At 39.9% G+C, this 27962-nt stretch overlaps 3 protein-coding genes and 2 long non-coding RNA genes across 7 annotated transcripts in view; 1 reads left to right on the top strand and 4 right to left on the bottom strand.

Moving 5' to 3' along the window:
- LOC114138560 (sodium bicarbonate cotransporter 3-like) overlaps window positions 1–3506 on the bottom strand; it is a 48227-nt gene extending 44721 nt beyond the window's left edge. The window contains exon 1 of the mRNA XM_028007930.1: window positions 3353–3506. Within this exon, the coding sequence (XP_027863731.1) occupies window positions 3353–3394 (42 nt within the window). The 5' untranslated portion in view covers window positions 3395–3506. The remainder of the gene's footprint in view (window positions 1–3352) is intronic.
- A 9480-nt stretch (window positions 3507–12986) lies between these two features.
- LOC114138694 (uncharacterized) lies at window positions 12987–18337 on the top strand. 2 transcript variants are annotated; one of them, XM_028008092.1, is made up of 4 exons: window positions 12987–13348; window positions 13708–13763; window positions 15556–16704; window positions 16966–18337. In XM_028008092.1, exons 2-4 carry the CDS (start codon window positions 13712–13714, stop codon window positions 17367–17369), a joined length of 1605 nt encoding a protein of 534 aa, XP_027863893.1. In that variant the 5' UTR covers window positions 12987–13348; window positions 13708–13711; the 3' UTR covers window positions 17370–18337. The 2 variants fall into 2 exon arrangements, with proteins under 2 accessions (XP_027863893.1, XP_027863886.1); XM_028008085.1 differs by lacking the exon at window positions 12987–13348 and having other exon boundaries at window positions 13611–13763.
- A 651-nt stretch (window positions 18338–18988) lies between these two features.
- Window positions 18989–23185, bottom strand: si:dkey-11p23.7 (V-set and Ig domain-containing protein). The gene is made up of 3 exons (XM_028009132.1): window positions 22824–23185; window positions 21737–22141; window positions 18989–20186 (listed from the first exon to the last, which is right to left on the bottom strand). The coding sequence occupies exons 1-3, from the start codon at window positions 22876–22878 to the stop codon at window positions 19768–19770; spliced, it is 879 nt and encodes a 292-aa protein (XP_027864933.1). The 5' UTR covers window positions 22879–23185; the 3' UTR covers window positions 18989–19767.
- Window positions 23186–23436: 251 nt separating this feature from the next.
- LOC114138340 (uncharacterized) lies at window positions 23437–24549 on the bottom strand. Its single transcript, XR_003594191.1, has 2 exons — window positions 24298–24549; window positions 23437–23640 (listed from the first exon to the last, which is right to left on the bottom strand). It is a non-coding gene; the product is annotated as an uncharacterized LOC114138340 (long non-coding RNA).
- A 94-nt stretch (window positions 24550–24643) lies between these two features.
- On the bottom strand, window positions 24644–26602 carry LOC114138346 (uncharacterized). Of its 2 annotated transcripts, XR_003594196.1 has the most exons (4): window positions 26406–26602; window positions 25698–25803; window positions 24888–24957; window positions 24650–24773 (listed from the first exon to the last, which is right to left on the bottom strand). It is a non-coding gene; the product is annotated as an uncharacterized LOC114138346 (long non-coding RNA). The 2 variants fall into 2 exon arrangements; XR_003594195.1 differs by lacking the exon at window positions 26406–26602 and having other exon boundaries at window positions 24644–24773; window positions 25698–25901.
- Between the last annotated feature and the right edge of the window lie 1360 nt (window positions 26603–27962).

Raw genomic sequence — 27962 nt, 5'->3', positions numbered from 1 at the left:
GTTGTGGTCTCTGTGTGGGAAATGTCTGAGTGTTTTTGGTGTTGAATCCTGAAACATGCCGTGGCGTTGTTGGCATTTACAACGGCGCAAAATGTCAGAATGTAAACAATGACATGTACAAAAATAAAACTGACATTCTGTTTTCTGTTACATTATTGGCACCCTGCAGTTTAGAGATCTTCACCTGCTGCGTCTGCAGCGTAGAACAATCTAATCAATTGATTTTACTAATCAATCAACGATTCAACAATTTATTGGATAAAAGAATTGGAACATTCTGCAGATAAAAGCTTTTTTACACATTATAAATACAGTAAAAGATGCAGATTAATAACTTGATTCATTTTTTAAAATAAGACAACATTTTACTGCCTAAAATGTAACAACTGGATCCGTTTACTAAACGTTTGATTATTGGTAGCAAAGATGAAGCTGAAAAACTTCTTTTTTTTTTTTACAGTTTTGGCTTCATAACTGATCTAAGTGTGTTGTTCTTTCAGCTAATGGCATTTTCACAGTCTGAACACTGCAGCTGACAATTTATAAGTTAGTTAACAATTATTTCAATAATCAATTAATCCGATTAATCATTTCAGCTTTTTCCACCGTTTTATCTGAATTGATCCCAGTTTCTTGCTGCTTCAGCATCAGGTTTGCTTCTAAACGTTGTTGTCTGGACAGACAGTCCGACTCTCAGGAAAGCACGGTGGTGGAGGCATGATGGTCCGGGCAGCAGCCATGGGTTAGCTGGCTCTGCTAAAGCCTGATCAGAACCTCAGGGTTAACACAGAGTGTGTGTGTGTGTGTGTGTGTGTGTGGGAGTGTGTGTGTGTGTGGCTCCGTTTGGGCCCAATTAAAAAGCCCCAGTAGGATTGTTGTTCCCAGTGGTTCCTGTAACTAAAGCCACAGTCTGAGCTGCTTCATCACTGCAACAATCTCCAACCAGATCAGGAAGCATTTCATCTGTTCAGCTAAAAAATGCTTCAATTTTACAGAAAACTGGGAAAAGTTTCCAAACTCAAAGCTACCTCCAGCAGATATAATCACATATATTCCCAATAATCAATCAGCTGCATGAGTTAATTTACGAAAAACACCAAATTGACTCAACATGTCCGCCTCGGTTCACACCAAAGTCAAACTGTTTCAGGCTATCAGAGCAAATTAAACATCCAATCTGACAACGACTAAAATAATTAGAAACATACGAGTTAAAAATACAAATAAAAATTAAATATTGACCAGAGGTCAACAAAAGATTTAGAAATTCACAGAAAATCAAAAACTAAAACAAATACATGAACATTGAACAGCTTCAGTAAAACTGATAAAGTTCAGAAACTGTACATTTTCTGAACTTATGTTCAGAAAATTAATATAATCAATTATAAAATACAATATAATTTATTATATTAAAATAATATAATTTATTATAATTATAATGTAATTATATTAGAATTAATAATATTAATTTATAAATATAAACAAAGTAAATTAAAATTACTGTAGTCCTAAAAATTAACCCAAAAAGAAAAGTAATTAATTTTGATAAAACTTAAATAATAAAATTTGAATAATTTAAATTAAATATTAAAATTCTGACAAAACAAAAAACAAGACAATTTCGATATTTAAAAGGCTTCATCTTGGGTTTCCTGTGAAAATATTTCCCCATTTCAGACTGGCGTTCTGAACTGAAAAACCAGTCAGTAACTGAACGCCTGACCAACGTTAACCAGCCAAGAAGAAACCCGTCTAGTCGGGTCGCATCCATGCAGCCTGAGCATCAGACCGGCACCAACAGAACACAAAACTATTTTAATTATTACGACACAAGTTTCTCCTCTGGATTAAACATGGCTGACCTGCTTCATATTCAGATGGCAACCAGAGTCGCTCAGCTGGTCCGACCGCAGAAACGCTTCCCGCACAGACCTCAACAAAACCTTCAAACGTTATCCAATCATCCCACAAAACACGGACAGGTGGAACTCTGAGAGTTATATCACCTGGTCACTATGGCAACAGACCTGCCAGGTCTTTCCCATCACCTCTGCTGAAGTTTCATCCAGCTGACCCCCAGCAGGATGACCTCCAGGCTCCATGTGGATCAGAACCACGAGGTCACAAAACGTTTCCTCCAGAAGAGCCTCAACAACTCAGAGCCACCAGCAGCGACCTGCAGGTCAAACCAGGCAGAAACCAGGCTGGAAACAAAGCTGGAAACCAGGTTGAAAATCAGGCAGAAATCAGGCTGGAAACCAGGTTGAAAATCAGGCTGGAAACCAGGCTGGAAATCAGGCTGAAAACCAGGTTGGTAACCAGGCTAGAAATCAGGCTGGAAACCAGGCTGGAAATCAGGCTGGAAACAGGTTGAAAATCAGGTTGGTAACCAGGCTAGAAATCAGGCTGGAAACCAGGTTGGTAACCAGGCTAGAAATCAGGCTGGAAACCAGGTTGAAAATCAGGCTGGAAACAAAGCTGGAAACGAGGTTGGAAACAGGCTGAAAATCAGGCTCGAAATCAGGCTGGTAACAGGTTTAAAACAGGCTGGAAATCAGGCTGGAAACCAGGTTGGTAACCAGGCTAGAAATCAGGCTGGAAACCAGGCTGGAAATCAGGCTGGAAACAGGTTGAAAATCAGGTTGGTAACCAGGCTAGAAATCAGGCTGGAAACCAGGTTGAAAATCAGGCTCGAAATCAGGCTGGTAACAGGTTTAAAACAGGCTGGAAATCAGGCTGGAAACCAGGTTGAAAATCAGGCTAGAAACTAAGCTGGAAACCAGGTTGGTAACCAGGCTGAAAACCAGCCTGGTTTCCACAGAACCAGACTTGAGGTTCTGTGGAAAATTTCTGCCTCACCTGAAAGAAGAGTTGGTAGTGATCTGGGAATGACAAGCAAGCCGGAAGGAAACAGGAGCTGTTTCAAGACAAACAGCTAATCAAAGTGGAGACATTATATGCCGATTATAAGTTTTGTGTAATGAGAGTCTGACTTGTTTTTGATATCATTTTCTCCCGCTCCCAGAGGAAGCAGAGAGCATTTGAATCTAAAATCGGGCTTTTTTTGACCGGAGTTCGCGGAGCTCTCCACTTCCTGCCATCAACGTGCTCCTTTAAAAACAAAGCGCTCCGCTGGCAGCCTTTGCTTCCCCTCGGTCAGAACATCTCCGCCTTTAACCAACACACACCACCAAGTCCTCTGAACTTTCTGGACTTTCCCGAACTCAAACTCTGTACCGGGTCCGGACCTGCCGGTTCTGTTCGGCTCTCCGGACCCCAGAGGGCTGAGGGGGCGCTAGCCTCCAGCTAACAGGTTCCCCAGAGAGGAGAGAAAGAGGGGGGAACTTACAGATGTGAGGAGCGGTCTCATCTGCTCCATGTTGTCCTCCATCACCAGGAAAACCGGGAAAATCTCTACTCAGCTTCTCCGGGATCCTCCAAGTTCAGCTCCCAGCCCCCGCCGCCTCCTCAGCCGTTTCTCTCCGCCACGATTACGCGGCTGCCCGGAATATATTAACTCTGGTAGTAAGCCCCGCCCTTTCCCGAGCGGCAGCTCACTCAGCCAATGACGTTTCAGACAGTTTTTCAGTTCCACCAATGACGGAGTTGATATGTAAAATGGGCGTGGCTTTACCGGTAACAAAGCACGGGAGCTTCTCATCAGTTGTTCCAGACTGATGGTTCCAGTTGCCGGTTAGACATGAGGTTTTCCAGGCTGCGAAAGACAAACCAGTAACTCCTGTTATAAAGTTACTGAAACACATTCACAGAAACATTTTTAATTAATGGCTGTGGTTACTTCTATAAAAAACGTGCGATCTTCATGAAATGTTGGTTAACTTCCTGGATCTACAGACAGACCATATGGATAAAGTTACACAGTCAGAAATGAACAGCAGTAATTTGGGTTATTTAGCCCGTTTTAGTAGAAAAACTGGGAGTTTATTTTTCACCAGGATGTTCATACATTCATAAATGTCCCAGTGCCAAACTAAATAGGTAGTTTGTAAGCTACATATTTACAAACAAATTTAAAAAAATAATAACATTTAGGTTACAAACTAAATATTTAGTTTTCTAATTTAGCTCCAACTTATTTAGTCTGAAACTGACTTTTCTGAAAGAATGAATAACATGGTGAAAATATGACCTAGAAAAATCAACACCCATTTCTGTCAGGGTACACTGAAAAAAAGAGACTGAAGCTCCAACTTAAAAAAACTGAATTCATTTGTTACATAAAGTTTCTCAAACTTTATTTCAGTTTGTTTAACTTAAAATAAACTTACTATATTTACTTGGATAAACTTAATTTGATTATTTCTAACAATTTACATTCTAAGTTGGATCACCTATTTTTTTCTTAATGTAAATAAATCAAAACGTTGACTGTCACTTTACAAACGGCCCTTTTAGCACAGACCTGTCTGTTAAGAACTTATTAAGTTTGCTCCAAACTAAATATTTACTTTACAAATAAAATATTTAGCTCCAAATTAAACTTCATTTGTAATCTGTTTAGTTCAGGATGAAATATTTATATTGCAAACCGAACTGCCATACAAATGTTTCTGAGTTTTCCTGAGATTTCTGAAAATGAAATCTGGAGTCTCTACCAGCTTTGCTGCTCAAACATCTGTGAACATCAGTTTTCTCAAATAGACTCAGGTCTGGACTTTGACTAGGCCACTTTAACACATGGATCCACTCCATGATGCTGGTTGTTCTCTAAAGACCCAGATCAGCTGCTCTTAGCTTGGCTGACACTGGATGTATTTTGGGGTTTCAGAGTAAAAAAGGTTTGAGAAACAAAGGTACGCCACACTTTTCAGATTTTATTTGAAAAGTTTGTGTTGTTCTGTCCAATCAAAGCCAGTAAGACTGAAGGTTAATTCAGAACGAGACAAAATGAGGAAACGGTGGAGGGAGTACAAACTTTTTCAATCCGTCTGGAGAAATGAAGCAAAACCTGAAGCAGAAAGAAGGCAGCTTCTTCATCCAACCATCATCCAACCATCATCCATCATCCAACCATCATCCAACCATCATCCATCATCCAACCATCATCCATCATCCAACCATCATCCACCCATCATCCATCATCCAACCATCATCCACCCATCATCCATCATCCAACCATCATCCATCATCCAACCATCATCCATCATCTGTCCATCATCCAACAATCATCCAACCACCATCCAACCATCATCCATCACCCAATCATCACCCAACCATCATCCAACCATCACCCAACCATCATCCAACCATCATCCATCCATCATCTATCCATCATCCATCCACCCTCATCCTTATCGGGTCAGGAGGTTCTGGTGCGAGAGTCGGGGTCTCCAGTCCATCACAGCTGTTTGGTGTCCAGGAGCCATTTTTACTGATTTCACTATGCTGCAGTTACCCAGAGAACGAACTGGACCCAGAAGGCCCGGTTCTGTCTGAGGGAGGCCTCAGCGCTTGGCTTCCAGCCGCTCTAAGCCCTCCGATTATTTCATGATCAAAGTCCTTGTTGTTCCCCTTTGGCCGACCCGCAGCGTTCTCCAGGTTTCCTTTCAGAAAAAACACGAGGAAAATGTTCTGACTCACTTTACTCCATCATCTGAGGAAAAACGACCAGAACCGGGCCGCTCCAGATGAGTCCAGGTGAGTCCAGGTGAGTCCAGTGAGCATATGTGAGTCTATGTGAGTCCAGGAGAGTCCAGGTGAGTCCAGGTGCATTCAGGTGAGTCCGGGTGTGTCCAGGTGCGACCAGGTGAGCGCAGTGCATCCGGTGGAGGACCAGGCTTTGACTAGGCCTTTGATTCCTGCTGCGTATCGTTGCTGTGTTTGGGTTGTTGTACTGCTCCATATTTCAGGAAATGGGAAACTTTTTTTAAAACCATCAAATACAACAAACATGGTATCAGCATCAGATGTAAACAAACCTGAAAAACGTGAAGAAGCCGAACCAGGCTGGTTCCTTACAGACAGGAAGGACGAGAGGAAAGAACCAAACAAAGCAAAACAACAAAACAAACTAACAAAAAAAAAACATCAGGGGTTTTCTATCAGTTTCAAATAGTTTATCATATTTTCCAGATCTGCATCTTGTTCTTTGTCCATGAATTGTAGAGATAAGAAGAGGAGGCAGAGTTCCTTATGAGAAGTTGGGAAAGATGGTTTAGCTTTAAGAAAACCACATTTGTGAATGAAAAACATCATAATTATTACATTTAGTAGCCTTTCAAATTTCTTTTCTTTTCTCAGAGTCCCAAAAATAATGTTTCTTAGAAAATTCAGGTAAGTTTGGAGTTTTAGGGAAAAGCCAGTGATGAACATCATAACAGAAAACGTTGCTATAAACACATTCATAGAAAAGATGTTCAGTCGACTCGATGTCACCGTTACAAACAGGAAACTTTCGGTTATTTCCTGTCCTCTGATGATGACTCAGCGTTCAGCAACGATGGAACAATAAAGTTTCAACAACTCTTCTCATGATGAGTCAGAGTCACCAAACCCTGGAGAGTTTTCCTGAGAGCAGAAAAAACCAGGTCCGGTTTGGACCGCCATCAGAACCATCACAACCGGTCTAACCGGGTCACAGGAAGCTGGACTTGTCCTGACCCAGTTATCTTTCTGAACTCTTTCCCAGTTTTTCCATAATCCCAGTTTAACTCTGAGGATTTTCCCAGGATTAGCTCGGCGTGGTGATGGTTCTGACCCGGTTAAACCTTCAGAACCTTTTGGTTCCAAACATGTTCTCCATCCAGCAGTTCCTGTCTCCCACTGCTGGATGACTTCCTGTTTTCTGTCCAATCAGAGGCCAGACGCTCCTCAGGTCACATGTGTTTCATATTTCCCATCATCCACTTAAATTTCAAGATGTTTCCAGATGGCTGCCATTTATTTGAGCCTCTCAAACTAATTCTTGCCATGAAATGTTCCCCATTTTTATGACTCATGAACTTTATGCCACATCATCTGTCCAAACAATACTAAAGTGATCAAATGTAACAGAATCAGAAAAGGAGAATGTTTCTGTTAGCGAGTCTCAGAGCAGGAGAAGAAGAGAGATCAATGTTTTAGCGTTAGCGTTAGCTTCTGCTAAGTATAAAATGTGTATCAGTTTGGCATTAGCATTTGCTATTTTTGAATGTGCTTAGCAGTATAGCATTAGCTTCTGCTAACTGTTTAACTGATTCTCTGCAAACATTTATTCTTCATTTGACCTTTGACCTGGTGGGAGCTCCATAACTCCATCTGCTCTACTTTAGGTCATGGCAGCCACCTGCAAAACTGCACAATCCAGAGCAAAAACTGGATTCTTCCAGTTTAGGAGCCAGATCAGGTTTCTGGGTGGAGCTTCAAACGGAAATATTCTCAAAATGTGATTAAAAACATGTTAAAGAATCATTTAAAACCATTTATTTGAATTAAAAACATGTTAAAAATAATTTAAAACCATTTATTTTAATTAAAAACATGTTAAAAATAATTTTAAATAATTTAAAATCATTTCCTCATGAAAACGTCGTGATTTCAGCTCCTTTGAGTTCTGGATCTGATCACAGAAACAAAATAAAGCAAAATGAAGAGCAGCAGAAATATTTATTCACTTTACATCAAGCAACTACATTTCCCATGATGCAACTGCAGTTTTCTCTAGAACCATAAAAACAGAAACAAATGGACAATATTAATTTCTGATATTTAAGAAATATCTTACATTACACATTTTATTTCCAGTAATTATTTCAAATTTTACTATAAAATATGATAAAAACATCTTTCTAACTTTGCTCCAGTTTTCCAGTCAGACTGAAGTGAGATTATCCTGAATAAATGTTTTATTTTAAACAAACTCATGTAGAATCAGGTAACAAATAAAACGTGAAAAGTAAATCTGCTCCTGTTTATTTTATAAATATCATATTTTTAATCATCCTAAACATTACATTAAACATTTATTATAATATTTGATCTCCGTCTACAAGTTTCCATGTTGACCTTTGACCCTGAAGATCCTCCCTCCTGAGGAGGTTCTGGCTCTCAGGTCCAGATCGGGTCAGAGTTTCCTGGCAGTCTGTGGCGCCCCCTGGTGGCCAGCTCAACACCAGCCGCTGTACGTGGCAGGTCAAAGGTCAACAGGGTGGCTGGAGGCCACTCTCCCCCCGGTGGGCGGGGCCAACCATCAGCAGCCGGCCCAGGTGAGTCAGAACCAGGTGCTTCACGCCGCCGGGTGGCTTCGCCCGGGTTGCAGCGATGCATGCTGGGAGATCCGGCCTGGAGGAAGGAGAAGTCAGACCGGAACCAGGACCAGAACTGGAACCAGAACAGGAACCGGAACCGGAACCTGGTTCTGGTTCTGATGTTGGGAACTGAAAAATAAAATCTGAATCTAAAACGTCGCTCTGAACTTTTTTGCTGTTTTAAATATTTTTAAAATTTCAAATATTTTTTTCTGTTTAATTTTTTATTCCATATTTTCCGGTCAGCTGGTCTCTGGATCCGGGGAGGTTCTGGGATCAGAACCAGAATCCTGAGGAGGATAAAAACCCGGATTTCTTGCTGAGAGGTCTTCAGCAGGAGAGCCAATCAGAAGGCATCAGGAAGCAGAGTTGGGGTTACCTGGCCACCCTGTGGAGGTGGGCAGGAATGCGGCGGCCCCCCAGGGCCTCGGGCCCCTCCGGTCCCCCGGGGCGCCGCAGCCTCCTGGACAGCATGGACAGAGAGTCTGTGTAGACGAGGCGACGGCGGCTGGACCTGATGGGACAGAGGGGACAGGTGGCCAGCTGGGGACAGAGACACGAAGAGGAGACGCATCAAACCCAAGCAGGCTAATGATGCTAATGATGCTAACAGAGCAACAGCAGAAACCTGGTAAACATGCTATTCATTCACAGCTTCCCAGCAGATATTCAGATATCAGAGAAATTTCTGGAAACAGAGAAGCTAACTGAATATTAAGATCAGCTAAATACACAAATATGAAGCTGATCTACAAACATTTAGCATGCTAAATAGACAATTAGCTGAGCTAGAGATTTAGCTCAGCTAAATAGACAATTAGCTGAGCTAGAGATTTAGCTTTGAAGCTAAATATTTAGTTTGAAGCTAAATATTTGGCTAATCAGCTAAATAATGAAATATTTATTCTGAATTGAGTTTCCTTATATTGCTCATGTGAGCTGTGATTGGACCAACCACAGGACATCAAGTCTGGGTTCAGATCCGATCTCCGTTTATTGAACCTGACAATCAGGAGACATTAGCATTAGCACATAGCATGTGCTTCAGCTCTCCAGCCTGTTCTATACAAAATAATAGTGTTAGCATCCATCAAATGTTATAAAGGTGTAATAGCAACTCAAATGAAACTATTCAAACGCCTATCATTAAGGAAAATTTAACATTTGAACAATATAAATGAAGGGATTCCAGTGGATTCTAAAACTTGCTTCTCCGCAATGGAACGAATAACAAAAGGGAAGAGAAAATGAATAACTTGATATTAATGATCCTGGAGGATCCTGAACAAAAGAAGAAGAAAATGAGGCGGAGCTGGAGGACCAAACCCAGAGGAAGAGAAGAACAAATACATTAAAGAAAACGTTTATTCTTACAGACCTTCTTATTCCTACATTAATTCTACATTAAAATCATTAATGTAGTCATTAAATAGATTTATATTAATAAACTATTTAGCTACAGATTTATAGCTAAATGTTTAGCTAAAACCAAAGCTAAATATTTAGTGTGAATTTAGTTTTCTTTGTTTTCTGCTTACTTTTCATTTGCTGTTTTATTAAAATAACTAAGCTGCTTAAAGTAGTGCTGTATTTATTTCCTGACCTGCTGTAATCATTTTATTATTTTTGTTATCGTTTATCTCCCTCATTAGTTGTGTAAAATACATCAGTGGATAAATACAAATTGCATATTTGGTCATTTAATTTTAATTAAATGTATTTTTTTTTAATCTCAACCTGAATTTCTTAAACACAGAAAGTTTTGTGTTTGACTTTTGTCACCATTTTTATTTCAAAATGTTCTTACTGGTTTTTGTTAATAAAAAAGCTGGACTGCATTAAAAATGAATGACATATTTTAGCAGATTTTAAACGACGTTCATAGAATCAGAAACTCATCAATGCGCCTCATGTCGCTGCAGCTCCACCGCCCGCCGCTGGGGGGCAGCACCGAGCCGGAGCCTGTTTCCGGTCACAGAGGCTGTAAATCGGGCCGTGTGGCCCCCAGGGCCCCGCCGCAGCCTCAGACCTACTTCTGCTTTAATTGGACCGTTCCTCAGCTCCAGAACTTTCTCTGATCTGTTTTATTTGGCTCTGATTTTATGTTGTTGCTTTTCGCCTGCAGCTTTATTACTGTAGAAACATTTTATATATACTGTATATTTAATGTAACTTTAGTTTTCATTTTAATGCAAAGTAGAGTTTAATTCATAAAATAGATTTTAATTACAAAAGATTGGCAGGGTGGCATAAATAAATCAATTAACTTAGAAAACAGAGTAAAAATCAATCAATCAATAACAAATACATTCAGACCAAAATATTCTCAGGATTCTTATGTTCTTATGCAGGAAATTCAAAAAACGCCGAGCCAGTTTATTATAAATAGCATCGGTGACCATAATATATTCTTTATTAGGATGTTTTTGTGAAATGTGTAAATTATTTTGTGACTTTCAGAAAAAAACATCCTGTTCTCCACAAAACCTAAACTTTCTTTCATAAAATTGTTTTGTTTGTGTTGAAATAAAAACAACATTTCATTGATCATAAAAATTGATTACTCACCAAGACGAAGGTTGCCATGGCGACGCTGCTGCAGCTGCTCTCCTGATGCTGCGGAGGAGAAAAGTGATGAGGAGGACGGACGCAACCCCTGGTTGCTGGTGCTGCGCTGACGTCATCGGGGGCGGGGCTAAACACAATGATGTAATCATGTGAAAACTTCCTCGGATTAAGGATTACAGTCATAATCCCGCATATCTACACTGTAAAACAGACAGAAACACTTTGCTTTGTCCGTCCTGCAGCTCAGTACATTATATCTCCATAAGATTATTTTACCAGTAAATATTGTTGGACATTTGAAGAACTTTGACATTTTATTGCTGAATTTCAAACCTTCCCAAACATGGAGACACATTTTAAAAATCTCTGCAACTTTAATTCTCTTCCCAATTTCCATAAATATCCCAACTTTCTTCACAAATACTTTTACAAAGTATGAACAAAATAAACATCCTCATATTATCCCTTTACCTTGTTAGCAACACACCACACTTTTCAGTAAGCAGCCCCACATTCAAAATAATGTTTCTTTTCAGATATTTCTGTACAAAATGTGTACAACACATTTCTGGAAAATGTAAAAGTTTCAGTGGGAAGAAATGAAACTTCATTTCTAATAAAACGATGTTTCTGAAACGGCAGTAAAGCTTTGCGGTTTATGAAGCTCCATGTTTCTTCTTCTTCGGGTCCGTTTGTGTTTATATGATCATTTTTACCAGAAATGTTTCTCCATATCATGACGTGTCTGTTTTTGTTCCGCTACAGGAAGCAGAGCAGCAGATTGACAACGGAAAGGAAACCAGAACCGGCCCGCCGGTTATTTTGTTCTGTGGGGTTGAAGTTTCAGGCCAACCGACTCGATCCGTCGTGGCTAAAATAAAAAACTTCACCGTTTCTCTGTAAGGTGAAACGCTGCGTCCTGGCTGCCGTCCAATCAGGTCAGAGCGTTGTCACTTCCTCTCCTGCAGCTGGACTTTGGTTCTGTTGATTGGTGGAGCCACTGACAGCTGAACACAGCATGATGCTGCCACTACCATGCCTGACCAGTCCAGCTGCTTGGTGTCTGTTTTATCGCAGCAGCTTCTTCCTTTATCTGGGAATAATAACATTAATAATAACATTAATAACAATAATAATAACGATAATAATAACGATAACAATGATAATAATAATAATAATGATAATAATAATAATCTCTTGACGGATAAAATAGATCCTTAAAGGTCTTAAATGAAGGCAGGTTTGATGTGTTCATGATGAGTTTCCAGCAGATTTAAATTTGTTTTGGTTACATTTGTCCCCCCCCGTGTTAGAAAGTGGATGGATGTTAATATGCTCGTTCTGCCCCCTGCTGGCAGTCTGAGGAACCAGCAGCTGCTACTTTGACTCTCAAAGCAGCAGCTGCTTTCAGCCGACGCCCCGCTCAGCTTCCTGCTGCTCCTGCTCCACAGAAACCACAGAAGAAGAACTCCAGCAGGGACGAACTCCGCACGCAGAACCAGGAAGCATCAAACCCGATCATAAACCTTCATCAGAGATTAGAATCTGGATTAATCATTTCCAAGTTTAATGAGACTGAGAGGAAAAAGTCAAACAGCTTTTATTCCCTGTAACATCTATTCTACCTACATCTAGATCCACAGATTCCTCTCAGCCTGGCCCGGCAGAGGTCAGAGGTCACACGGATACGGAGAGAAATTTGCTCCAATATTATTTTAATTAAAGAACATGTTTCAGAAATTTAAATTAAAAAAAAGAAATGATTTAAAAAGTTAAACTTTATCAAACCTCTTAATCAAAACATACATTTTTATGCTATAGTTGAACTCATTTATGCAGTTTAGTATTAATTTTTTCAGATTTTATTTGTTCAAAAGTTTTTTGAGACTTTCTCCAAACTGACCGGTAGAAATATGTCACCTAGAGCAGAGGAGCAGAATCTGAAAAGACTGCAGTTCTATCATAAACAATGTTTAAAATTATTACAAAATTAAAATTAATTAAATTCTTAATTTAAAAAAAACTTATTTAAAGATAATTAGAAAAAACAAAAATAGAAAAAAATTAAATCTGAAATTCTTTATTTGAATAAATTAAATCAGAATTTTTTAAAAATCAAACTTGATTTTTTTTTCATTTTGAACATTTTGTTTGCTTTTACAATAATATTGGAACGATTTCTCTGATGCTGCGTTCACGCTGAAAAAAATCCAAAACGCTCCAGGTGGGAGGAGCTTCGAGTCAGACATTTTCCTCCAGACGAATATTTAACATATTTTAAATATTATTCCAGAGAATCGCAGCAAATTCTACAAATGTCGAGTTTTATCCAAAGATTTTAAAAGCTGAAGATGTTCTGCTGTTTCACCAGGAAGGAACGTCTTCAGGCGCCGTCACGTGACCTCTGACCTCAGCTCCTCATGCAAACTTCTTCCAAATCAGCTGCTGACTTTGACTGACAAATGTTTCATTTCCATAAGAGAAGAAGAAGGAAGCGTCTGGAGGACAGACCGCCAGCGGCCGCACAGCAGGTCAGAACATTTCCTCCTCAGGAATATTTTTGTTCTTATTCTACGGGATTCATTTTTATCATCTGATTTTCTGAGTTTATTTCACAGGTTGAAGATATTTAAAAGTAGATAAATATTCCATCATTATTTGTTTAGATGAGAGTTTATTCAGCTGACGTTTGGTGGAAAATTCAAAAAAGATTTTTACATTTTAATTAAAAAATTACTAATCAAATGAAACACTAATAAAAAAGGTTGATCCAGTCAAACTACGTCAAAACAAACTAAATCCGTCATTGTTTTTATATTAATGAGAAGTTTAACGTTTCCTGAAACTTTAATTGTTGTTAACATTGTTGTTTTTATTTCTGATTTTCCAGAGCCATGAGTCCGGCGCCGCGCCTCGTCGTCCTGCTGCTGGTGGCTCGGATCGCAGGTAAAACATGAAATCTGCTTTTCGGACGGTTTCTCTTCATTCAGCGGTTCGTCCTGGACAATCACTGACTGACCAAACATTTCCTCTGGAAATAATCTCATATTATTATTGATCAGGTATTTCAGCCTGTCGGCTGAAGGGCTGCTTCCATACGGAGGTAAATTGGGGCCAAAAGGTTTGTTCAAAAGAAAAAAAAATCAAACTGAAAAAGAGAATTTCCCAAATTAATTTTCAGATTCAAGTTTTTATTTTTGATTTGCAAAACTTTTTTTTTTTCGGATAAAAATAGTTTCTCAGTTTTTTTTTAAAGGTTTTATTGGCTCTAGTGACCTTTATTTGACAGGAAAGAGTACGAAGCCGTTATTTCACTGGATATTTCTTCATAGACTGACACAAAAATGCTAAGGCGCTAATTTATTTGGCTGCTTTGTAAACTTTCAGTTAACCATTGTTTATATCATGCTCTTATTTTGAAATCCGTTTACACAGCAGCTGCGTTTTCTTTCTTTACTGAGCAAATGGAAAATATTTAACAGACGAATGAGGAAAAGAAAAACTCAACACCGAAAAAACAAAAAGGCAGGAAGTTCATTAGACAAACATGAAAAAACTCATCAGAAGTCATAGAGCCTCGAATGTCGCTAAGAGCTTTAGCATTAGCTTCTGCTAAATACTGTTTTTTATAGCATTTAGCATTAGCTTCTGCTAAATACTGCTTTGGCATAGCATTTAGCATTAGCGTCTTCTAAACACCATTTTGGCATAGCATTTAGCATTAGCTTCTGCTAAATACTGTTTTTTCATAGCATTTAGCATTAGCTTCTGCTAAATACCATTTTTTATAGCATTTAGCATTGGCTTCTGCTAAATACTGCTTTGGCATAGCATTTAGCATTAGCATCTTCTAAACACCATTTTGGCATAGCATTTAGCATTAGCTTCTGCTAAATACCGCTTTGGCATAGCATTTAGCTCTAGCTTCTTCTAAATACCGCTTTCTCATAGTGTTTAGCTCTAGCTTCTGTTAAATACAGTTTTTTCATCGCATTTAGCATTAGCTTCTGCTAAATACCGTTTTGGCATAGCATTTAGCATTAGCTTCTGCTAAATACCGCTTTGGCATAGCATTTAGCTCTAGCTTCTGTTAAATACAGTTTTTTCATAGCATTTAGCATTAGCTTCTTCTAAACACCGTTTTGGCATAGCATTTAGCTCTAGCTTCTGCTAAATACCATTTTGGCATAGCATTTAGCATTAGCTTCTGCTAAATACCACTTTGGCATAGCATAGCATTTAGCATTAGCTTCTGCTAAATACTGCTTTCTCATAGCATTTTAGCATTAGCAGAACAATTGTCTTTGAGTATTGCTATAGTGTTAGCCCAGCTAATGTTCAGCTAGCAGTGCCCACTTGTTGGGAATCGACCTGCGGAGGTTTGAGCACGATTCCTGTGGAACGTTTTAAAAATTCAAACTGTAGTTAGCATTATAAAACAGACAGTTGGTTCTGAACACATTCACCGGTTACAAAGTTTTCATCCTGAAGGTTCAGGGTCGTTTCAGAACCGCTGCCTCGGTTCTAAGAACCTCCTGGAATCCATTTAAACCAGCTACAACCCAGTTACACACAGTCAGGTTCAGTTAACTTCCTCTGATGACGAAGACTGAAGGAAAAGACACCAACCGATCACCAACCAGTCCTGACGGTTCTCTGACTTTCAGAAAACCGTAAACTGGATGAACATTTCTGATGCTTTGAGTTTTAACTGCAGCAAATCTTTTCTCCTTTACAGCATCTCAAACTCTCAGCAATGCTGGCCGGAATTTCACAGTCGTTTTTCCAGAAAACATCGCCTACTACTACCCTTCTGATGCCCGAAACAAGATCTGGGTCACCGCTCTGCATAACGACACATCCGTCATGGTGTCATCAGCCAACAGTCAACTGAACGCTGGTCAAACTAAAAGTTTTACTGTGACCCAAGAACTCGGCAGGCTAACGATTAATGAGACGAACGCTTCTGATCCGTTCAAGGTTTTCAACATCTCTGACAAAACCGTTCATATTACCAGCAACAAGGACATCATCGTCCAAGCCATCAGCAGCAAAGGAAGAAGCACGCAGTCGGTTCTGGTAATACCAACGACCAAACTCAGTAACAAGTACTTCATCCCACCGGTACCTGAGATTGAAGGAACCACTAGTGGAGCGTCTCCTGTGGCAAATGTTACAGAGAGAGCCCCGTTCAGACTCATCATCGTCAACCCTAATGAACTCAAAGCATCTGTGACCATTAAAGGCGGAGAGGAAATCTCCATAGACATAGAGTCAGGCAGTGCTGCTCAAATCTGGGTGAAAAATGACAACAAGACTTGGTATGTTGAAGCAAATAAAGGCGTGGCGGTCTTCTTCAGCCACCCCTGTGCCGTTCAGCACCAATGCACCTGCGGCCTACTGCATGCCATGGTGCCTCCGGCCAAGAACAACACCATGAGGTTCCCCATTCCTCCGGTTCTGGACCAGCCAGTGTCCATTCTGCGGTCCGATAAAGAAACCAGAGAACGGATTACTTTCGGTTCTTCCTCGGCGGTTGTTGAATCGGCAGGCACGGCCATCGTCTACTGGCCCGGCCTACTCCTCACACTGGTCCCAGTAGAAGAGTTCGGCAGCTGTTTTGTGGTCCAATTCATCGAGGGCAAGGAAAACATTCTCATCATCGTGGTCAACAAGAATCACCAGCAGGGAATTCACATCGGGAACGATCCTCTGGAGGGTGCAGAATGGCAGGAGCTGAAGGGAACCGAATACTCCTCAACCAATCGCAGCATTTCATCCACAACTGTGGTCTGGCACGCTGCCGCCAACATGACCGTCTACCAGATCTACAAGCAGAACGACACCTGGTTTGGGAACCCAGCAGCTGTTATCAGTGCAAACCCAGGTGAGGATGAACACCGCGGCCCAGTTCCTCCAATCAGATCAGAATCACCTAGAACTCCTTCCCTCCCTCCCTCCCTCCATCCCTCCATCCATCCATCCATCCATCAGGATGACTCTCCCAGTCCTTCTGGAAGAAGTTCTCCATTTTCCAGTAGTAAAGATGGCCGCCGCGGTGGCCATCTTACGCCCTTGGGATGGATGTTAGTCCTAGTTAAAGCCTGAACAAACACTGGACCTTCTCTAACTTCTGTGTTCATGTCAGATTTCAGGGGCTGCGTTTCGACTCCAGAGGTGACGAAGATCCTCCAAGAAGCAGAGAGCTGGCAGGAATCGATCCGATCCTGTAAGAACCAAACCCTGGATCTCATCAGCCTCCCCAGCGAAGCTCTCCAAAAACAAACCTGCCAAAATCTGCGTGGAAACGACGCCAAGCAAGTGTGGATTGGCACGCGTCGCAGCTCGCTGACCGGAGACTGGTACTGGCTGGACGAAAGCGACTTCAACAACACCAACTGGGCCGGCAGCGAACCCGGGGACGTCAGCGAAGGCCAGTGCGCCGTCATGAGTCTGGAGGGCGACGGCGACTGCGGCTGGAAGGACCGCAACTGCTGCGAGGATGCCCGACCTCTCTGCTACGCCGCTCCACAAATCCTGCAGATAAACTGAATTAGAGGCTTCCTGCTCCCGGTTCTGGTTAGGTCAGAACCGAGCCACTGATACCATCATTAAAGGCATCAGAAAACTCTGGCATAGATAGTTAAACCGGTTTATTTGGGTCTACAGAGGCAGGCAGAACACAGACGAGCCGTTATTGTATGGAGGGCTGAGCGTGACGTAAAATATAAATATATGAACAGCTATGATACACAATAAACTACATCAAGCAAGCCTTAGCTCACAAGCTACATATGTAGCTAGTAAGCTACATATTTAGCTCCAAACATAGCATTTTGCAAGCTAAATATTTAGATTGGAAGCTACATAATTAGCCAGCAAGCTAAATAGTTTGCTTCACACTAAATATGTAGGTTCAAGCTACATATGTAACTAGCAAGATTTAGCTTTCAAGTTGTATACTTAACTTGGAAGCTAAATACTTAGTTTTGCAAAACTATTTAGCTTGGAAGCTGCATAGTTAGCTTTCAAGCTAAATATTTAGCTCCAAGGTAAATAAGTAATATCAGCACATGCTGATAATGAAACATAAAGAAAATACAGAGATGGACCAGAACCAGATTTTATTTTTAAAATCATGATGTCAAAACTAACTCAAAGTTCTGAGTTAAATATTTAATTAGCATGCTAAATATTTAGCTTGCTAAATGAATTATTAGCTCCATACTTTAACTGTGCTGTATGTAAATTATATCGATATTTTCCCATAACGTTTGTCATTCCTATTAAAAGATCTATGGAAGACCAGATTTTAGATTAAATTTAAAGTTCAAATTATCTTAACGGGTGTAAAGGAAGTGACATCAGACACTGATCTGGAAACTGGTCAATTAAAATTAAGATGAAAATCTGATCAACAGTTTTCCGATTTTGTTTCAACGTTTTTCGCTCGAGTCAGATTTAATATTTTATCCCATTTAAATAAGAAATTATAAAGCAATAAATTATATATTCTAGCATAAATGCAGCTTTTAGATTTAAAAATCTCATAAATGGTTTAATCATTTTATTTATTGATTTTAGGGTTTTATTGATCTTTTATGGTTTAAGATTTAATCTAGCAAACAATTAATGTATTTAGTGTGATTTGCTGTGAATGTATCATGTAAACTGTATACATAAAATTATGTATACATTTATGCCAATAAATCATTTATGCCAATAAATCTGTTTTCATGTGTGAAACTAAACTTTTTATTTTCTTTCTTTCAACAAAATTTGATTAAAAAAATGAAAATAATTAGAATTTTGAACAAGAAACAAGAGATTGTTTTGTTTCTTTATTACACAGGAAGCTGCAGATTTCAGTAGATCAACGCACTGATGCTCAAAGTGTGGGGTGTGGACCCTGGGAGGCCGCCAGGGGGCGCTGTGGCGGCCTCAGAAAATTACAGAGAAGATGAGGAAAAAAAGCAAAACAAAAAAAAAAAAAACAAATCTTATAAATCATTTAATGTTAAAATTTTCATCCTAATTTTTCTGTTATTCAATCATTTTTATGTGTTTTGAACAAATCTAAGCTCAAATAATTTAAATGTTATTTGCTTTGCTCCTGAAGCTAGCAGCTAGCAAGAAACAGAAAAGCTTCTGACAAAAACAAAAACCAGAAGAACTGTGGGAATAAAATAACATTTAATATTAAATATTACATATTTTCTTATAATCAAAGGAGAGGATTGGAGTGAAATAATGTATCATCTGGTAATAAAGTCATAATAACTCATCTGATATCATTTTCTGAACTCCTGGCTATTTAAAACCAGAAGCTTTGAGATTAGCATTAATGCTAACTGAATGTAATAACGTAAAAATTACTGAATAATACAATAACATTCCAAAAGTTCATGTTTCTTTATATATTTTGTAGCAATGTCTGGGGTTAGCAAACGGGGTCAAAGGTCAAATCTGTTTGGGGTCATGAGTGGAAACGTTTTTTCCTGACACACAGGTCCATTTTATACATAATCTACTAACTATAAAAATACTGCATGTATCAGATTCCTGATTTATCACCTTGAATTTGGGCGTCTGTCTCTTTAAAAGAGACAGACGCCCACAGCTTCAGCTCTTTCTGAAGCTCCGCCTCCAGGAAGTCAACATGGCTCCTCTGTTTAACAACGTTTTCACCAGCAGTAGCTGCTATCATGAGCTCAGCAGCTGTTTGCTAATTGCTGCTGGCTAGTCTGAAGGAGCTGCTCCTCGGAGGCGGGGCTAGGTCCAGCAGCTGAGAGGTTGCCATGGAGATGAAAGGATTTATGAAAGAATCAAAGTGAGCCTGCAGGGAAAACCATGATGGAATGGTGAATAAAGAATTTAGATGCTGCCGGCCCTTTAAATCAGATCAGATCAGTAATGAGAACAACAAGTGGTCTGATCGGGAAGTGTGAGGTCACTTCCTCCAGCAGCCGACGCCCCGCAGAGCCCCTCCCTGCACCATCCACGCCCCGACGCCCACCAGCAGAACCAGCTTGGTGCCCAGAGTCGCCGCCAGCAGCAGCAGCAGCGGCGGCGACCCGGCTGCCGGCGGCGACGGGCGGGGCCGCAGGACGAATAGGGCGGCCTGCTCCCGGCCCAGCGGGTTGGAGGCGCTGCAGATGTAGCGCTGACCTGGCTGGACGTCCCTCAGCTGGCTGACGGTTCGGTACCGGCCCGTTGAGCCCAGAACCGGCGCCGGCGAGGAGCCCTCTAGCGGGTCGTCCGGGCCGAGCCACTGGATGTCCGGCAGCGGCGAGCCCTGGACCTGGCACACGGCGGTAAACCCGGCCGGACCGCCGCCCTCCACCGACACGGCCAGGATCTTTGGAGGAGCTGCAGGGACAGACAGCAAGGGTTAGTCTGACCTTTGACCCCAACAACCAGAGGAAAGATGGCTGTCACACCCACAGCATGATGCTGCCAGGCCGTAAAACCATAACTGATACTGGACGATAAAGAAGTTCTTGCAATAAACATAAAATAATTATAAATATTATATTAATAAATTCTGATGAACATTTAAAACTGGAAGACAAATTCTAAACAAACAAAACAAAAATAAAAACAAATTATAAGATTCTGTAAACAAAATCATCCTCCATAAAAATGTTTAGTTGAGAAAAAACCTCCAGAAACTTTATCGTCTGGTTTTGTCTTAAAGCTGATCTGATCTTCATCAGCAAAGGTTTAAAAATCATCTCTGTCCTCTTCTGCTCTGCAGTGAGACGTTTAACTGACAGACCGACCCACCAGGTCTGAACGTTTACAGCTAACAATATTCACCTCATTGTTACCAACTCAGTGACTTTCTTGCTACATTTCAGACAAAAAAAAAATCATATCAGCCAAAATCAGCAGGTCAGGCTTTTAAAGATCGGTAACCAGGGATCGGCCAGAAAACTGCAATCGGTGCAGCTCTACACATATTCATGACGTTCTTTGATTAAATTCATTTCTCTTAAGTGTTACTCCAACAGCTAAAATGTTATTTACACCAGGTGAGTCTTTCTCCTCTGAGAATATGGACCGGTACCGGTACCGGACTGATTCTGAGCCTTGATTTTAACAGAAGTTTCTCATAACTTAGAAGTTGATGTAAAAATAATGTTTTAGCCACTAAATGATTTTGCTCAGCAGCAAACAACATAGAGCAGCTCATCATGTAGCAGCTTGTAGCCTGACGGACAAACATTTAGCTAACAATGTCAAACATTGACAAGTTTTAATTATTCTTATTAAAGATGGTTTGAAGCCAAAATAGCTCAGAAATATCCAGAGCCACCATGAGAATCAACTCATTTAAAGTTTAAACTCTAGCATAAATGTTTACTGCTGAACTGGACCGGTCCAGGTTGCTATCAAGCTAATGTTCTGTTAGCAGCTTTACTAATCTTTTAATTACATTTCATTAGCAAGGCTCATTAAAACCTTTATCTTGGCTTTTTCTATTCTTCCTCTTTCTTTTCTCCCTCCCTGAAGGATCAGTCCTTTTCTGAGACATACTGTAGTTTTACTAACTTAACTTCTGACCGGAGCTTTGGACCTTTGGATGTTCTGCTCGGCAGCTCGGTACCGGCGAAGCGTGCGGTACCTACCGCGGCCACCAGGGGGCCCAAGAGAATTTATTTATTTTTCTTTTTATCCATAAAATAATAATTTCTACATAGATTATCAAATATATATTATTGTAAAAACAAATCACTTCATATTGAAATTGTGTGTTTTTGATATTATAATGACATAGAAATTATTATTATAAATAAATAAATCAGCTCCTCTGAGGGCCCCGTAGTGGCCCTGCATGGGGCCCTAAGCGGCTGCTTAGTTTGCTCATGCCTTGGGCCGGCCCTGACCGTACCGTTTCGTACCGTGTCGTCTCCTACCTTCCACTCGCAGCCTGGTCCCCATTTTATTCTCAAAGCTGACGTGTTCTCGCCCCTGAACCTCCACTCTGCAGTAGTACCGGCCGTTGTCCTGCAGGGTGGCGCCGTTGATGCGCAACGACAGGTCGTGCTCCCTCGGGTTGCCTTCCAGGCGGTACCGCTGGTCCTGCTGCGGGTCGGGTTCGCAGGCCGCGGCGCCGGGCCGGCTGGTGCAGCGGTACAGGACGGCGGCGGCCGACCCGTGGCCCAGCCGCCACATCACCTGCAGCAAGGAATGCTGGGAATGCTGCGGGTGGCTGAAGGTGCAGGGCAGCACCACCGGGTAGCCGTCCATCCCCCGGACCTCCGCCTGGACCTCCATGGACCAGCCGTCGTCCCCGGAGCCGCCAGCTGCAGCGGAGAAACCTTCACACAGAGTCAAGATGAGGCTCCAATAAAATATGAGATATTAAATAAAAACAGCAACTATGACCCCAAACAGTGTTGACCTTTGATGATCATCGTTTAAACAATAAAATCATCGGATTTGCTGATTCTTGGTCTTAATAACTGAATGTCGTCAGATTTCAGTGGATTTATCTCTGTAGTTTGATATTGTTCACATATTTAGGCAAAATTAATTTTTATACCTGCCGACTTGAGCATAAAATAATCGCCGCACATTTTTTATTCAAACGGCGCTTTAGACATGAGGCTCCTGGTCTGTTAGCTGCAAACAAAAACTAAATCTCTAACTAAAATGTTAATTTAGCTAAACATTCAGCTAGCAACCTAACTACTAACTTAGATATTTAGCTAACTGCATATTTGGTTTGGAAATTAAATAGGAAAATACATTCTTAGTTTTTCACTAAATGTTTAGTTAGCAAAATAAATGTTTAACTCAGATTTAAATATTTAGATACAAACTAATTTTTTAGCTTTCAAATGAAACATTTAGTTTGGAACTCTGACATTTATAAATAACACCAGATGTTTTTCCCTCCATGACAGACTAAATCAACCAAAGTGCTGCAGTTGGGTTTTTACAGTGTAGATCAGCAGGAAGCTCGTCATCCTGATTTAACAGGACCAGAAACTTTCTCACCTGCGGCGGCCGCCAGCAGCAGAACCAGAAAGCGTCCGACCCACGGAGCGTCCATGAGGAGAGCAGAGCAGCGGCGAACCCAGAAGCCGACTGGTTCGGTCCGGTCCGGTGACTCAGAACCTCCCAGACGGGTCCGCGTGTTTCCGTCCCTTTCTGGACACTTCAGCTATTCCTGCTGCGTTAATCATCAGCTGGTTGGAAAAACTCAGCCGGTTCTGATCCAAACTTCCAACAGATTTATTTTCAGTTCTCTAAAAGTAGAACAATAAAACGCCACAGGCAGCCGCTAGGGGGCGCCGTTTAACAGCGTGTTATGTTTTACAGTGTGTTGTAATGTTTTACAGTGTGTTGTACACTGTTAGACCTTTTATTGTAATTACCATTCTACAGTACCTTTACTGTTATGATATTTCACAGTTAATTTTTACTGTGAGTGTGCTTTACAGTTATAACTGCTTTACTGTAAATGTATTTTATAGGAAAGCTGGTCTACTGTAAACTTGTTTCACAACATAATGTCAGAGTTTTACTGTAAATTAAAGTTTACATTTTTTTAAGATAAGAATATTTTACCATAAACCGAAAAATTTCATAAAAGAAATTTTAGTCCAAGTACTGTGAATAACAGGTATTTATTTTCAGCAGATTTGTAGAAATAAAATCCATTTACATATTCGCAATGTCATAAAGAACAATGTCACAATACAATATAATGTGCTGTAAAACAACAAAACCATAGAACACATTTCCTACATCAGAAGAACTTTTATTCCATTCGTCAAACAAAATCAGTGGGATCCATCTTGTGGAAGCTGAACTGTAAAGAATAAGACAGACAATGTGGGAGGTCATGAGAGGGTCAGGAAGTTATCTACATTTTCAAATCGACAGGAAGGTTGACAAATTAAGCTGAAGTGACAATGTTCACATGCATAAAATCTTTGTCATAAAGCAGCATTAAGTTGATAATTTGTTTTAAAAAAATCAATTGGACTGAAGTGATAATAGAAGCTGCATAAAGAATGAGCAGGACTGGCTTCACTTCAGGTTTTTGGATTGTTTATGGCAAAAGCAGTCAGTCAGTCTTCAGTAATTCAAAAGATTGTGTCCTACAAATGTCCCCAAGGGGACGATGAAGTACAACAATCTTTTTAGTCATTTTGTTGGTGCTGACGGATTACTGCAAAGGTGTGCCTAATAAACTGAAAACTGCATAGTATAAAAATACACCACACTTAAACGACTACACACTTATATATTTCTGTGATTTATTAAGAGATGCAGCAACATCCACTTTTTACCACGGACACAGAAAAGATGCAGGCTACTCTAAAGGGCTATTGTGTAGGAATCACATGTCATTTATAAATAATCATTAAAATCAGATTAAAAAGGCTAAAGTAAAGTCAGAGCATGCAAGATAGGAGGAAAAGACAACAAAATAATAAACATTTACATTTGGTAAAATACTTACCTAGTTGGAAGTCCTCCATTCAAATTCAGCAAGTTGTTGGAAGAAGGTGGTGATCTGGGAGTTGACACTGACTACTTTCCTCTTGACAAGACTTCCCGTCTTGCAGCTTGTATCGACTTTGGCTGTGCATTTGGTACCAACATCTGGATTGATCCTCACAAAGAATCTTTTAACAGAAATAAAATATATTAATTGTATTTTTTAATGAAGACGTACAATACAGCAATCAGCTATGGTTCTTCATCATCAGTCAAACTGTCATTAAATTGAATTCATAAATGGCTTGGTGTAGAGTACTTGCCATTGTATCATCTCCAGCGTGGTGGATGCTGGATCCTGATACTCCAGATTGAAGACATAATATGACCCAAAAAAGACAGCAAGGACGCTGGCAAAGTCATGTAGTTGGTCTGGCTGGAAAAATACCTTCTCCTCCATACTGACCATCCACCGGGTTGCAGACATCAAGCTATTTCCTAAAATAGACAAACCCTTGTCAGGCTAACGCTAGTGAGTAAAAGTACAGACTACCATAACAATTACATACATTGCTACAAAAAAATTATAGTGATAGAAAATATTCCTCTTACCAAGCATGATTACCCTTGGTGTAGTGGGCAAGGTCATTTCCATTTCAACAGACATCTTGGTGGAAGATACCTTTAAAACATAAACTCTCTTAAATATGAATTACTGGTAGTAATTTATATTTAAAGGGCCAGTTCACCCAGATTACAACAGGTTTTTGAGAACCTCATCCCGGAGACTATACTAGACTTTACCCCTACATCCTGCTACCACTCTGAAACAGCGGATGTGAATGACAGTTTGTGGGGCTAAATGCATTTTTTAAAGCATTACATTCCACAAGTGTTCAGTCTGACTTCTGCAATGGCGGTGACTCCTGTGCATGTGGGACCTGAATGCAGAAAATGTTCTGAAGGAAGCAGGACATTGCTCTATTCCACATGCAAACCGATAATTAGCTGTGTGTTGATGTTTCTTCACATGACTACAAAATTCTGTAAATTCTGAAGTACAAATGCTGCAGAATTTACACATGTACATAGTTGCACCTGTTAGTACTGACTTAACTTTAAATTTGCAGGAGCATGGTTTAAACATGTGAACAGTCCTTATATGTAACCAGGGTTGGAAATTAACTTTTTTTGTCCACCTGCCACTGTGGCTGAACAAACTCAAAAAATAACAGAAACTACTTTAATGTTTTTCACCTTGTCCTGATTTACAGACTCTTATACACTATGTTGGAGATGTAATGGTACTTTAGCAGGCTAACCAGCTGTAGCAAGCTCAAAGTTATAGATTAGGTTAGCTGCTCCTCTACATTTCCAGACTATTTTGTGGCTTCAAATATGTTTGAAGAGTTGTCTTTTTACCTGTTGTCTTGTCTTTTGAAGAGATGAAGCTATGTTAGCAGTCAGCAGGACAGAACTGCACAGCCACTTGGAGGGAAAAAGCTTGGGAGTTAAAACAAAAAGTCATCTGAAGAAAAGAAAAAAAAAAGAACAACGTTAGAAATTCATCCTTGCTGACCTACGTAGCTAATCTGCACTTTTAACGTTTGCAAGGTCATGGTTTAAACAAATGAACAGTCATTAGATGTAAAAAAAACAAAAAAAAGAAAAGGGGGGGGGATCAATTATCAGTTAAGGTTATATAAATACAAAGGATGTAACACCAATGCTAACAGACACTCAGCACTGAGCTCATCTCAACCCAAAGCCGCCCGAGGAAGATTAAGCGGCAAAAGTCAAGCTAAAACCTTCAACGGTAAAATTAGCACCTTAGCTAATGTTAATTCCGAACCAGCTCAAAAAATAACACCATCATATTTTCCTTTCTTTCACCTCATTTACAGACACGTAACTTATAACGTTGCAATATGCCAGTTATATAAAACACCAGAGTTAATAACGTAAAGGTAACGTTATGTTACCAGGCTAACCAGCACAAACCAGCTCATGCTATCATGCTAAGTTATAGCATGATAGCTTGATGCTATAAGCTACGTTAACTCCATCTAAAATGTACATTTCCAGACTAGGTTTTGGCTTCAAACAGTTTTCTAAGACGTGTTTTTTTACCTGTCTTGAAGAGCTGAAGCAGTGTGAGCCCACAGCACGGAGACAGAGCTGCACTTGGAGGGAAAAAGCTTCGGAGTTTAAAACAAACGTCATCAGAAAACAGTTGGAAGCGAAGCCACGCTTGATGACGTAGCTAGATAAACTGCATATTAATGTTAGCTAGGATGTGAAAAAAACAAAAGTACATGCTCTCTTTCTGCCTTCTTCTTCTTCTTCTTCTTCTTGTTTTATGGCGGTTGGCAAACAACTTACAGGTGCATTACCGCCACCTTCCAGGTTGGAGTATGGATCACACGCTTATAACCTCCCCATAATACCCGTCCTTCTTAGAAATCTAAAAACACTCTCAAATATTATATCTCCTGACGATTTCTGAAATATTTCTTCTATATCTAATTTACAATTATTCATCTCATTAACCAACATCTCTCTCTCCCTTACATACTTATTGCATTCTAAAAATACATGCTGTATTGTTTCCATCTCTCCACAATACTCACAACAACCTGTACTGTGTTTATTAATTAACTTAAGAGTACTAATTAACCTTGTGTGCCCAAATCTGATTCTAGAAATAATATCTTCTTCCCTTCTATTCCTATTACCTTTTCTATACCCCCCAACTCTTTTTTGAAGTTTATAATAAAATCTCCCTTTTTCTCCTCTATCCCACTGCTCTTGCCATTTTTCCTTCATATACTCCTTTACAACACTCTTTATCTCATTTCTACTCATTTTAATATTTAATTCAACAATGTCTTTAATAGAAGCTCTCTTAGCAAAATTATCTGCCAATTCATTTCCTACAATACCAATATGAGCAGGAATCCAAATTAATTTAATCTGAGATCCTTTCTTCTTAATCCTGAAAATTACCTGAAGTATATCCTCTATAATATCTTGTCTAACTTCCGATTTCATTCCTTCTATACTAATTAATGCACTACTAGAATCTGAACAAATTACAAACTTTCCTTGTCCTATTCCCTCTATCCATTCTAAGGCTATTAAAATTGCCATTAATTCACCTGTATACACTGTTAGTTTATCACTAATTCTTTTATTTTCCATAACATTTAAATCTGGAGCAATAAATGCTATCCCTACTTGATTATTTGACTTTTTTGAAGCGTCTGTATAAACTTGGATATACTTTGAATATTCTTTATTTATATAATTTTCCACTTCATTCTTTTCCATCTCTCTTCCCTTTTCCAATAATTTTAAGTCAACTTCAGCCTGTTCTAAAACCCATGGTGGGATGGCAGGAGAGACAACTACTGAACTAACTTGAACTTTATCAATCCCAATTTCTTCTATTTTACTTAAAATTACCCATCCAAAACTATTTGTATTCTTCTTTTCTTTTTCCTGACATGGTTTTAGTGTTAAATATGGAGGATAATTTTTGCTATGACCTTTAATATTCGCCCAATATGTTACTGCTATTTGTTCTCTTCTAATCTTCATTGGCATCTCACCCATCTCAACCTGTAGAGCCGAGACTGGAGTTGTTTTCATCGCTCCGCAGCATAACCTTAACGCTTGATATTGTAT

Source organism: Xiphophorus couchianus, chromosome 3 (assembly GCF_001444195.1).
Source record: "Xiphophorus couchianus chromosome 3, X_couchianus-1.0, whole genome shotgun sequence".
NCBI lineage: Eukaryota > Metazoa > Chordata > Actinopteri > Cyprinodontiformes > Poeciliidae > Xiphophorus > Xiphophorus couchianus.
Note: the sequence above shows the minus strand (reverse complement) of the source record. Positions and strands in the feature narration are given on the sequence as shown.